Source organism: Genypterus blacodes, unplaced genomic scaffold (assembly GCF_046128005.1).
Source record: "Genypterus blacodes isolate CSIRO-AG114 ecotype Tasmania unplaced genomic scaffold, CSIRO-AGI_Gbla_v1 ptg000104l_1, whole genome shotgun sequence".
NCBI classification, from domain to species: Eukaryota; Metazoa; Chordata; class Actinopteri; order Ophidiiformes; family Ophidiidae; genus Genypterus; species Genypterus blacodes.
The window spans coordinates 1,092,501-1,104,952 of NW_027466908.1; the positions used below are offsets into that span (position 1 = coordinate 1,092,501).

General features: G+C 47.4%; 3 protein-coding genes across 4 annotated transcripts; 1 reads left to right on the forward strand and 2 right to left on the reverse strand.

The window, feature by feature from the left end:
- Positions 1 to 4,373: 4,373 nt before the first annotated feature.
- On the reverse strand, positions 4,374 to 6,014 carry LOC143008426 (leukotriene B4 receptor 1-like). The gene has a single exon (XM_076160185.1). It carries the CDS (start codon positions 5,749 to 5,751, stop codon positions 4,741 to 4,743), a length of 1,011 nt encoding a protein of 336 aa, XP_076016300.1. The 5' UTR covers positions 5,752 to 6,014; the 3' UTR covers positions 4,374 to 4,740.
- Positions 6,015 to 6,018: 4 nt separating this feature from the next.
- On the reverse strand, positions 6,019 to 7,384 carry LOC143008427 (leukotriene B4 receptor 1-like). The gene has a single exon (XM_076160186.1). It carries the CDS (start codon positions 7,336 to 7,338, stop codon positions 6,388 to 6,390), a length of 951 nt encoding a protein of 316 aa, XP_076016301.1. The 5' UTR covers positions 7,339 to 7,384; the 3' UTR covers positions 6,019 to 6,387.
- Positions 7,385 to 8,172: 788 nt separating this feature from the next.
- LOC143008372 (inactive serine protease 35-like) lies at positions 8,173 to 11,192 on the forward strand. Of its 2 annotated transcripts, none has more exons than XM_076160101.1 (2): positions 8,173 to 8,429; positions 9,044 to 11,192. In XM_076160101.1, the coding sequence occupies exon 2, from the start codon at positions 9,048 to 9,050 to the stop codon at positions 10,467 to 10,469; it is 1,422 nt and encodes a 473-aa protein (XP_076016216.1). In that variant the 5' UTR covers positions 8,173 to 8,429; positions 9,044 to 9,047; the 3' UTR covers positions 10,470 to 11,192. The 2 variants fall into 2 exon arrangements, with proteins under 2 accessions (XP_076016216.1, XP_076016217.1); XM_076160102.1 differs by having other exon boundaries at positions 8,173 to 8,365.
- Positions 11,193 to 12,452: the final 1,260 nt, after the last annotated feature.

Genomic DNA, 12,452 nt, shown 5'->3' on the forward strand with positions numbered 1-12,452 from the left:
GAAGGATGATTGTGTGTGTGTGTGTGTGTGTGTGTGCATAAATTGCGCCACATGGGAGATTTCTCTTTCAAAACTATTAGTTAATGAGGTTGGCGTGCGTCCTGTGAGCGCTGCGTTGGATCGGTACCTCGGCCTGATCTGGGTCAGATCAGCAGCGTTGGAGTGGAGAGTGGATTGATCTCACACTCCTGCAGGGATTTTCACTCTTTGCTTTGAATGGATCAGAGCCAGCATGAGGTTTTGAACTCACAAGCTTCTTCGTTGGTTTAAAATGTACCTGGATTGGGACCAAGTTGTATCTATTGATATTCTGTCTCAGAGTAAACATGACTGATGTGTTTTTTTGTTGTTGCGTCGAAGCCATGTTGTTCTCATTCGCTGAAACGTGTTGCCGTGGGAGCAAAATCAATGCGATGGACTGAACATTTTACCTAAAAAAGTGGATTAGGTCACCGATGCATATCAGCGCCTCACCATTTGATCAATCAACATCAGATGCCAGCTGGCGGCCGGCGTCGTTGTCAATCGCATTCATGGGAAAGTGCAGAGCTCAGACTCTTTAAAGACGCCAGACGCAGAGCAACAGCTGGATGTTGTTTCCCAAAAAGTTGAAAAAGTTCAAGTCTCCCGTCAGCGAGGTAAAGAATACGCACCTTTCTCCCTCACTCGCCTGTCCGCCTGCATCAGCTCATATGATCGCTGACAGATATAGAACACAAGTTCATCTCGCTTTCAGGGACTGAAACCAAAAACAAACCCCAGATTAAAGTTGTCCAGATAAGAGCCAAAGTGAGTTCACCTCACAAAACCTTCACAGGGAGCTTTCTGCTTCAGACTCGCTCCAGTTAAAGGATTTAACATGCGGTGATTCACGTCGAGCAAGGGGACGGAAAAAGGAGAGGAGGACCGAGGGGGCAGAAAGGGAGAGAGAGAGAGAGAGAGAGAGAGAGAGGACCAAATGATACAAAGGAGAGAAAGGGAAGGGAGGAGGAAGGGCAGAGGTCAAATCAGGGCGATGAAATGATATAAACATCTAGGTGTGTGTGTGTGTGTGTGTGAGAGAGAGGTTGGTGGTTTGTAAGTGTGTCATTATGTGTCTCTCTGCGTCTCTCTGTGTCTCACTCGACTGTGTGAGGTTTGAACCTGCCTATTTTAAGCTGAAATGGTGTCAAAGATAAGGAGGAGGGGCCGCGGGTGACTCGCTCCTGCCAACAAAAAGGCCAGGAGAAGTCACAGCGGTGAGAGAGAGAAGCAGTAAACACACCAAACTGCATGAGCTTATGACAACGCCAAGACTGAGACTTGATTTATTCAGAGTTTCATCATGTTGCACCTTTAATGCTGACTGAATCTGATAATGAGGTTGTGCCACTTTTCAAGATTTCCTCTCATAATCCTGCTGAGTTATTCAGCGACACACCCTGAGGACGAAACACGGTGCATTAGTGCAGCACAGGCCAGAGCCTATAAAGGGAGGAGGAGGAAGAGGAGGAGGAGGAGGAGGAGGAGGAGGAAGAGGAAGAGGCTCTGCTCCAAGGAATAAATCAAGCCGACCTAAATGCAACCTGTTTGCATTCCACATTAGTTACCAAGGAAAAGCGCTGAAAGACCAACAGCAACAGCAACACACACACTCACACACGAGAATTTTGATTCTCTACAGAAAAGTCATTGGCTGTACCATGAGGGGGAACACGCACCACGGGTTGAGACCCACTTCTCTGATCTCTCAAAAAAGAGACGTCCCTCATTTTGCTGGACTGGATTCATTCAATCCCAGTTGAGGATCACACACTGACACAAAGAGCCGTGCAAGCTGGGATTCGTTGTCTTGCTCAAGGGCACTTTGGCTCACCCGGGTCGCTTACTCACACGGGGTCACAAGGTCAGATCAGGTCAGAGCCTGGTGGTCAGCGGACGTGCAGAGCGTCAAACCCTTGTCATAACAACCAGACAGTAAACATACAGTACGGCCCACACACACACACACACACACACACACACACACACACACACACACACACACACACACACACACACTCTTAAACATAGCAAAAAGGACACACTTCCAGGTCCCACAAACACACACATCTGTTTCAAGTCGGAATAATGGAACCTTAAAACCTCTTTCTTATGCTGGATTGATAAGGTGCTGACAGTCTGTACACTCTCTCTCTCACACACACACACACACACACACACACACACACACACGTTTATCAGAACTTTGCCGTTTGCCTCTAAGTCCTTGAGGTGTTTATGAAGGTCACTCCGCTGCCAGTAAAAACCCGATCCTGTTTTTGTGAGGAGCCGTTCCCTTTGGCCTGCAGCTTCACTGTAAAACAAACCCAAAGCCTTAGTGACTCTAGACGTGTAGAGAGAAAGGAGCTTCAAATCTTTGGTCTGACATGGATGTGTGTGTGTGTGTGTGTATGTGTGTGTTTACACATCTCTGAAGCTCTGTTAGAGATAATAACAGACAACAATAACCGACGTGTTGTAATGGCGTCTCAGCCAGTGTATCCATGTCGTCTGCCTGCATGTAATCGCAACACACACACACCCACACACACACTTTAATACCCGGTGCTTCCTGTGGGTTTCAAGCAAATCATGGAGAACGTACCTTGAAAAGCGGAAGAGAGCTACTAGACATGTATGCACATGATGGAGGGTTGAACACACACACACACACACACACACACACACACACACACACACACACACACACACACACACACGTCTCAGTGTTTTCTTAGCTTTCTCCCAAAAAACACAAATGAGAATAGAGTCAGCATATATTGACATAACTTTGTTGGTTTGCACCTGTGGCTGAGGATCGCTGAGTGGAGTGGATTGGTGCTGGAGGAGTGTGTGTGTGTGTGTGTGGGGGCGGAATTCCCATTTTTAAGGAATTACAATCAGAGAGGACCCAGAGAAGATCTACTGCAGGACCCAGAGAGTCGCACAGAGCCAAGATAAACCTCCTCCTCTGCTCCTCCTCTCGGTGTCCTCACTCTGACTGCGTCTCCGCACCTGGCGTCTCCGAGTCCGCTGCCAGCTGGAGGAAGCGCGGAGAGACTAAAGAAAGGAGACGGGTTTGAAGAAGGAGACAGGACAGATGAAGCAAAGGAAAGAGGAGGGTAAATCCCCCACACACACACACGAGAAGAAGGACGGAATGACTCAGCAGCAATGACTCATCCCCCCATCAGCCATTAATATCACTGTTATCTTTAGCCCTCCACAGGCCTGACCTCTTTATTTCAAAAACTAAAAAGTTCCCATTAAAAGGATCCATCCTGCTCCTCGTGATCTCGGCTCCACGATGCTTTTACCAAATTATCCCGGATTAAATGAGATCTTTATCATTTCAGATGCCCGCCTGTTAAAAGTTCAGAATTTTCCGCCGTAATTAAAGCAGGGAGAGTCGAACACACGGCGACGGTTTTGGGATCGGACTGAGCGAAGAAGGCTGTGTCTGGCTACGAGCTGGAATGCATCATGGTGCAATCGGAATTGTTGTTGGTGTTGAGCAGAGAGCAGCAGCGTCGGAGCACCGGTGTCTGCTCGCCCATACATGACAATGTTGTGGAAGGAAACCATAGAAAAGGACATTCGCTGGGGGAACTTTCGGGAACGTCGAACCAAAACATCACGGAATACTGTTCAGGGATTGTTCCTTAATATTAACACTAACACTAAATGACCCAAAGAAAAGGTTTAGTAACAGGAAACTCAATGGAAACTCAACCTGGCAAATCATATCAGTTACCTTTACTGCTGTTGAATGGAAACACACTGCAGCCTCAAACACACACACACACACACAAACACACCACCTGTACTGATTGAGTGATTCAGCCGCAGATGTGTCTCCATTCCTGAGCCGCTGCCACGACCAAAGCAAAATGTTGCATATCAGCAAACCAACCAAGCGTCTTGGCAGGAAGGAACTCGGTGAATTTAGAAGAGGCGTCACCTCTGCATGGGAACGGGGCGCTTTCACTGCTGAGATCTGGCCAGAGAAAACCCAGCCTGGGCCCAAAGGAGCAGCTGGGAGAAACACTGAGTCACACACACACACACACACACACACACACACACACACACACACACACTCCCCCAACAAGCCTGGCCTTTGGTTTGCTTTGTTTCATTAAGAGTGTTGTCTAGACTATGAGCTGACACAGACTTCTGTCCACACAGCCTGAGGAGAGACTGTAACAGCCTGTGAGGACCTGAGCTGCAGAGCGACACACACACAGACACACACACGGGACCGAGCTCCCCCCGGGCCTGCACATCCACATCTTATCAACACATCTATCAATAAAATAAAGGCTAGAGGAGGATATAATAAGGAGCTTTATTGAGAAGGACGGACTCCACGCAGGTCAAAGAGAGAGCAGGAGGCAAAGCAGCAAAACCTGGAAAACACCACAGATGTTTCCAAGCATTCTGTGAGAGTAATCTTTGGAACAACACTGGTGCTCTGCAGGAGAACTGAGGCCAGCATAATGACCAACATGTGAGCAGGAAGAGAAGCAGAGATAGACACAACTACGCTGAAATGTTTGATACGCAATGTACAAATACATATTCTGTAGATCAGACGCTATAAGCTACGCTAATATGACTTACTGATTAAATATGACTGAAAGCGATCATAACAGATTTGGAATAATCTCCATTGATGAATGAATAAACATCACATATACCAACAAGTCTCCACTGAAATCATCCGTTTCCCTCCTGCTCCACATCCACAGCAGGAACATGTTGTGAGTTTTGTAGCTGCACAGTCTGGACTAATATCTGCCGGCTCTCTGCTTCAGTGTCACAACACTTCATGCACTTTCTTTTAGAGGCAAATGCATACAGGGCAGGATTCAGACAGCTGTTCAAAAATGTGAAAGATGCAGCAACGGTCCAGGATGCTTTGCAAAAGTTATTCAGTGCCTCATTCCCAGTATAAAAAGCTGCCACAGCCAGGATGTTCACTGTTTGATACGGCGTCCACAGAGCGAAGAAGGCGACGATGATGCAGGTGACCACTCTGGTCATCCGTGGATTATATGTAAAAGATGCCTGCTTCACCTTTACGTTCAGGTGTATGTATGAAAACGCCACGACAGAAAAAGGGAGCAGATATCCCAGCAGGATCTCAGTCAGCAACATAGCCAACAACTGACCGTCAGAGGAGAACTGCTCCTTGCAAAGTATTTGCTGATGTTCCTCGACCACTTGTCTAACTACCAAAGTCGGCGTGGCTAAGATCATTCCGATGAGCCACAGCAGGACCAGCAGCCTCCTCACCATGTGGTCCAGGGACCTCTGCTGATGCACCACCTGGATGTACCTCTGGATACTCATTAGTGTCACAGTCATCAAGCTCACATAAATACTACAATACACAAAATACGCCAAAACCTTACAGGCCAGCAGGCCAAAGGTCCAGCTGCAAATGTAACTATAGATCCACAGCGGCAGAGGGAGCAGGCAGAGGAGGTCTGAACAGGCCAAATTCAGCATCAAGCTTTGGGTCAGCCTGGACAGGTTCTGACTGCTCTTTCTGAGGACGATCACGCCGATGTTACCGGGGACACCCAGGAGGAAGCACAGCGACATCACAGCAGCAGAAAGCAGAGGTCCGTGCTGCCAGGAGGTCAAAGCAGAGGTGGAGGAGCTGTTGGTAGAGAAGGTGGAGGAGCTGTTGGTAGAGACATTAGTGAGGTCAGGATGCTCCATTGTTGCTGGCAGAGAGGCTGAATGTGCTGAACTGGGACTGATGTGCTCAGAGGAACAGAACCTGACCAGTTAAAGAGGAACATCAAAGGAGGAAATAAATATCTTCCATTCATTCGTCAAAGGCCATGATTCCATTATTTTGCATGTTTGTCTGATTCAGGAACCTGATCTCTACTATTCACAGTTCAGTCCTCGGTGTGCTAGACAGTGAAGAGAAATGATGTCACCGATTACCTGATTGTTTTGCTGATTGTAGTTTCTACATTTGACTTGTTTGTTTAGAACAAAACAATAACAACTGCATTGCAAAATATGTCCATCAAGTTTCTACTTTGAATTTTGGAATGACTCTTCTCCCTGAGTCTGATCATGAGACGCTCTGTATTGTGCTTAAAATAAAATATAAAAACAGTAGCTGCTTGTTTGCTGATTAAAATCTTGTGGTTTATACAAATCCTTCCATGTACACGTCCATCATTTCCCACATCCATCCTTTCCTGGAAGTGACACCTGATCAGTATCTGACATTACTGTGAGCGTTTCACACTCATGTGCAACTGATTCCTCTGCATGTGTGAGGAGAGAGAGGAAGAAGGCTCACTGCACCAAATGGACGAGTAGGCAGAATAGATCAGATCAGATCTCTCTCTCATGTAGCTGCACAGTCTGGACTGATATCTGCCGGCTCTCTGCTTCAGTGTCACAACACTTCATGCACTTTCTTGTAGAGGCAAATGCATACAGGGCAGGATTCAGACAGCTGTTCAAAAATGTGAAAGATGCAGTAACGGTCCAGGATGCTTTGCAAAAGTTTCTCAGTGCCTCGTCCCCAGTAGAAATAGCTGCCACAGCCAGGATGTTCACTGTTTGATACGGCGTCCACAGAGCGAAGAAGACGACGATGATGCAGGTGACCACTCTGGTCATCCGTGGATTATATGTAAGAGATGCCTGCTTCACCTTTACGTTCAGGTGTATGTATGAAAACGCCACGACAGAAAAAGGGAGCAGATATCCCAGCAGGATCTCAGTCAGCAACATAGCCAACAACTGACCGTCAGAGGAGAACTGCTCCTTGCAAAGTATTTGCTGATGTTCCTCGACCACTTGTCTAACTACCAAAGCCGGCGTGGCTAAGATCATTCCGATGAGCCACAGCAGGACCAGCAGCCTCCTCACCATGTGGTCCAGGGACCTCTGCTGATGCACCACCTGGATGTACCTCTGGATACTCATTAGTGTCACAGTCATCAAGCTCACATAAATACTACAATACACAAAATACGCCAAAACCTTACAGGCCAGCAGGCCAAAGGTCCAGCTGAAAATGAAACTATAGATCCACAGTGGCAGAGAGAGCAGGCAGAGGAGGTCTGAACAGGCCAAATTCAGCATCAAGCTTTGGGTCAGCCTGGACAGGTTCTGACGGCTCTTTCTGAGGACGATCACGCCGATGTTACCGGGGACACCCAGGAGGAAGCACAGCGACATCACCACAGCAGAAGGCAGAGGTCCGTACTGCCAGGAGGTCAAAGCGAAGGTGGAGGAGCTGTTGGTAGAGACATTAGTGAGGTCGGGATGCTCCATTGTTGCTGGCAGAGAGGCTGAATGTGCTGAACTGGGACTGGTGTGCTCAGAGGAACAGAACCTGACCAGTTAAAGAGGAACATCAAAAGGAGGAAATAAATATCTTCCATTCAAACGCCAAAGGCCATGACTCCATTAGTTTGTATGGTTGTGTGATTCAGGAACCAGATCTATCATCATAGTTCAGTCCTTAGTGCAGTCAAGACACATGATGTATCTGAATGTATTTTCTGACTCTTGTTTGTTTGTAATATGTGATTTATGCAAATCCTTCCACCCATCCATCAGGTTCTAATAGTATCTGACATGACTGTGACTTCTTGGTGCTAGTCTGCATCTGATTTCTCTACACGTGTTGCATGTGAGAGAGAGAGGGAGGGGAAGGAGGCTCACTGAATGGACTCTTGTTGCACTGGGCAGCGGTGGGTAGTGTTTAAAATAGATCAAATTAGATCCCTGTGGGTGTGTGTGCGTGTGTGCGCGTGTGCGTGTGTGTGTGTATGAGTGTGCCTCGCGTGTGAGATCACACATCAAACGTCTGCTAACACGAGTCTAAACTCACATGCAGCCCACACGGTAAACACAAACTCTAAGGAAACATTGTCTCAGCAGACTTCGTTCTACTTTAATATCTGTGTACGTGAACGCATCACTGTTCGCCTCGTGCTAAAAATATTTGTGGAACCTGAGAATAACGTCACATTTCATTCCGGTCGGTGGCTTTGCTTTTTTTTCTTCTTTTTTTTTGCATTTTAAATATAAAGGTCACATCACGTGATCAAACGCTCCATTCACGGACCGAGCCGAGCCAAGCCGAGGCGACCAGAGCCGAACTCCCCCTACCGCCCGTTTGCTCATCGTCCCGCTTCCATATCACAAGTGGGATGATGTTCGTGTCAGGATCTCTCTCTCTCACACACATACACACTCACACACGCTCCGCTCGTGACATGATGGGAGCAGATCAGCTGCGAGGCGTTTGGACGAAGTGGATTCTTTATTAACCGCAGCTCTTTATTCACTGGAGGTCACCTGGTGTTTTTTTTTAATTATTATTGTTGTTTGTTTGTTTGGTTTTTGTATGTTTGCAGGTAGGATACTTTTGTGATTTTGCATCGCTTGCACTTTCTTTGCTTTGTCACTTAAAGCATGAAGTGACTTTCAAAATAAAACCCCTCTGTCTTTCCTCGACGCTCTCTATTATTATTGTTGGTTTCCTCTTTCTTTCCTCCTTTTATTTCAACTTTTTTTGGGATAATATCGTGAAACATCAGAATTCTTGACCGTAAAATTAGTCTGCTGTATCTGAATAGGCAAAAAAGTAATTTATTGTTAATTCAATCGAAAACACCTCAAATATTTTTCGAATAGAGATGGAGTTGAAATATTCACACTTGTCTGCTCAGTTTATTGTATAGAAATGAAGCCTGTGCGCCCTCTGCTGGCTGTGTGTGATCAATGCAGGCGACCGGTTCAGCAAAGGGAAAAGGAGAAGGAAATGTGCTTTCTTTCTTTCTGTCTGTCTGTCTGTCTGTCTGTCTGTCTGTCTGTCTGTCTGTCTGTTTTTCTTTCTTTCTTTCTTTCTTTCTTTCTTTCTTTCTTTCTTTCTTTCTTTCTTTCTTTCTTTCTTTCTTTCTTTCTCCTACTTCTGTGCTGCTGTTACTTCAATGTCTACAGGTCCTAATCCCTCTCTCTCTGTTTTTAGTGAGATGGGCTCCAAACACCTCCCCTGTCTGCTGCTCTGTGCGGCCTTGCTGACAGTTTCTCTGGTCTGCAGCCATAATGGAAACAATGAATCCGACAGGTGGAGCCGGCAAAGCCTCCCGGTGCTACTGGACACACACACGGTGCTCTTACACACCTCTTCATACAGAGGGCAGGAGAGTGAGGAGCAGAGAGGAGGAGCTCAGTCGATGTGTGGGATTGAGTGTCAGAGCGCGCTGCCACGTATTGACCAGATTGAGCAAGAGAGGATTCTGGGATATGAGACGGTGTACGAGAATGGCACGCGCACACACACGGACATCGCATTGCAGGGCTTTAACTTGACATCACCACGCCCGCACACACACACACGAAGGAAAAGGCAGGTTTACGGCTCAGATGGGCGCTTTGTGATCTCTGATTGGCATTTTAGCACCAACTTCCCGTTTTCTGCTGCAGTTCGCCTCTCCACAGGGTGCTCCGGGATACAAGTGTCCCCAAAACACGTGCTCACGGCGGCCCACTGCGTCCATGATGGCGGGGACTACCTCGGGGGCGTTAGAAGGCTGAGAGTAGGGATGCTACAGCTCAGGGCTAACAGAAGAAGAGGGGGAAGGAGGAGAGGAGGGCGGCGTAGAAGTGGGAGTAAAGGTGAGAAGGAGACAGGTGAGGGACTGACAGAGGAGGAAGGTGAGGAGCAGAATAGCATAGATGGAGAGCCGGTGAGGGGGAGAAAGGGAGGCCAAAGCAGGAGGCGCAGAGTGAGGAAAGATGGAGAGCAGGGAGCGGCTGATGGCGGACACGTAGGTGAGTCAGGAAGAGGAAGAGGGGGTCCAGGGAGGAGGAGCAGGCTGAACCGGGCGCCTCGCAGTGCTGAACCCAGCAAGCGGCCTGTGTTCCGCTGGACACGGGTCAAACAAATCCAAATCCCCCAAGGATGGATCCACACCAAGACCCCGTCCACCTCTGTGTCCCCTGACTATGATTACGCCCTGTTGGAGCTGAGACGACCCGTCAAGCAGAAGCACATGGAGCTCGGCGTGGCGCCCACCAACGCCCCGCTGGCACGGATCCACTTCTCAGGCTACGACTCCGACAAAAGCCTGCTGGACGGGCAGGGGAATGAGAAGGTCGTGTACCGCTTTTGCGAGGTGGCGAAGGAGTCCGACCATCTGATGTACCAGCACTGCGATGCTCAGCAGGGCGCCTCGGGGGCCGGCGTCTACATCCGCCTCAGGCAGGAAGTGGGAGATGGGAAAGGGAAGTGGCAGCGCAGGGTGATCGGGGTGTTCTCGGGCCATCGCTGGGTAGAGGTGGAGGGGGGTCATAAGAGGGAATACAACGTGGCGGTGAGGATCACGCCGGCCAAATACGCCCAAATCTGTCACTGGATCCACGGAGACTCCGGCCTGTGTAAGGAGGTCTGAACACACACCTGAGACAAGCAAACCTGTAATCCAAAGACTGCAGCACTCGTCACAGATGATGAACATGGGGCCTGTTCAGCTATTATGAGTAGGATTCCACTTTTAGGCATTTATATGTTAATACATTGTAATTGCTTTATTTATGCTAATAGATGATTTATTCATGTTTAATGTATCTGTAATAAAACATTATTTAGATTTGTTTTTGGGCTTTACACCAGTGAGCCGTGATTAAAGGGCTATTCCACTACATTCATGCACACAGGCAGCAGTTTTAGACTTTGATAAGGAGAAATAATAAAAAGGACTAAACCATTTTTGCTGGAGGGAGGTGGGGGGATTTTATTTTCACAACCTGGCAACCCCAAATCTGACCTCATTCATGGTTTATGATGCAACTATTCTGCATGAATACATTATTTAGTAAACATTAATAAAGTGATTTGTCACGTGGTTTGATTTGTGATGACTTATATTTAAAATACTGCTAAAGAACGACACACAGCATCATGACCTTTAGGTTGTATTCCTCATGTTGAGAGAAAATCACTTGTTCTGTGCTTGTAACACACATCAAGTATGACTGCTGTTAGTTTGTAGGCGATGTTATTTATCTGTAAGAGAACAGACTTGGCCTACAGTGTGTAAGTGTGTGTGTGTGTGTGTGTGTGTGTGTGTGTGTGTTGCAATGTGTTCTCTGTGTTTCTTTCCAAGGCTGAACGCTTATAAATCTACACCTGACTTTATTGAGAATGGCTTGCATTGTAATTGTATATGTGCAATAAATAGTGTTCATGCTACAAATGGATCCTGTCGGTGGTGATTCATCGAATGTCGACGCAAAGCCGCCGCGACGAGCTGAGAGAAGCAAGAACAGAGATAAGCGATGAGTCATGAGGGTCGTTTGGATCAGCGTAATCGTATTTTATTGCATCTCATTTTGGACTCACATGCAGGTGGGGCGAGGGAGGGAGGGGGAGGGGCGAGGGGCGGGGGGGGGACGATGTCATCCATGAAACCCAAAAACAACACAGCCGTCATATGAATACTTAGCAAACATTATTTATCCACATTCTTTTTGTTTCACGTGTCGTAAGTCGTCTTTATTTTTCTTTCAACACTTTTGCAACGCCACAATGGATTAAGATACAGAGTCACTTTGGAAAGAAACAACACACAGAACATCCAGCATATACTTGAGTGCTTTACAGCGAGTGAGCCCCGCCCCCCGTCCCCACCCGTCCCCGCCCCCCCCCGCCACACCGATGACCCCCCTGAGGTCGCGTCCACCAGCGAGTCCTCGTCTCCTTTCGTTCCCACCGACCCACATGAACTCAAGGCGCCATCTTGGTGTGTGAGGGCGAAACGAGGAGAGGAGCTCTGAAATGATCCCACATTGACCCGTGTTGCATGCTGGGATGCTGCTGTCGCTCTACGCCGGCGGATAGAGCGACAGTAAACACTCAGGGCGAAGCTTCCATTCAATACGGCCTCTGAATACATATTGAAAAGTATGTACAAAGAAGGCGGGAACTGTTTCAAATCATTAGCAATTTTTTTTTCCACCATAAAATTTGCCGACATAACTAAAAATATATGATACACTTTTCTCTCAAAATAAAGAAAATATGTTTAATCTATCATCAAAGTACTGGAAAATGCATATGTCAATTTGAACACAGTTCACAAATTTTTGCATGTTTCACACAATCCCTAAAAAAAAGAAGGTAAAAATAAGAGGAAAGCACTGAAAGATGTGGAGATAAATCCAGATTTGCGTTGAATTAGAGGACGAATGGCCGAGCGGAGGGAGGAACCAAGTCATCAGTGACATAAACGTAGCTCAATATCTGATGGGAGGACGAGGGTGAGGGAGCGGGGGAGGGGGAGGGGGAAGGGGGGTTGGCCAGTGAGGTTACATACACCGAACACAGTCCACATTTAACAACACGGTCTTTGTCTGGGAAATGCGCAAAGAATCCA

Bases quoted from the DNA above. Each gene is read 5' to 3' on its own strand.
- LOC143008372 (XM_076160101.1), top strand. From the start codon at position 9,048: ATGGGCTCCAAACACCTCCCCTGTCTGCTGCTCTGTGCGGCCTTGCTG.
- LOC143008427 (XM_076160186.1), bottom strand. From the start codon at position 7,338: ATGGAGCATCCCGACCTCACTAATGTCTCTACCAACAGCTCCTCCACC.
- LOC143008426 (XM_076160185.1), bottom strand. From the start codon at position 5,751: ATGGAGCATCCTGACCTCACTAATGTCTCTACCAACAGCTCCTCCACC.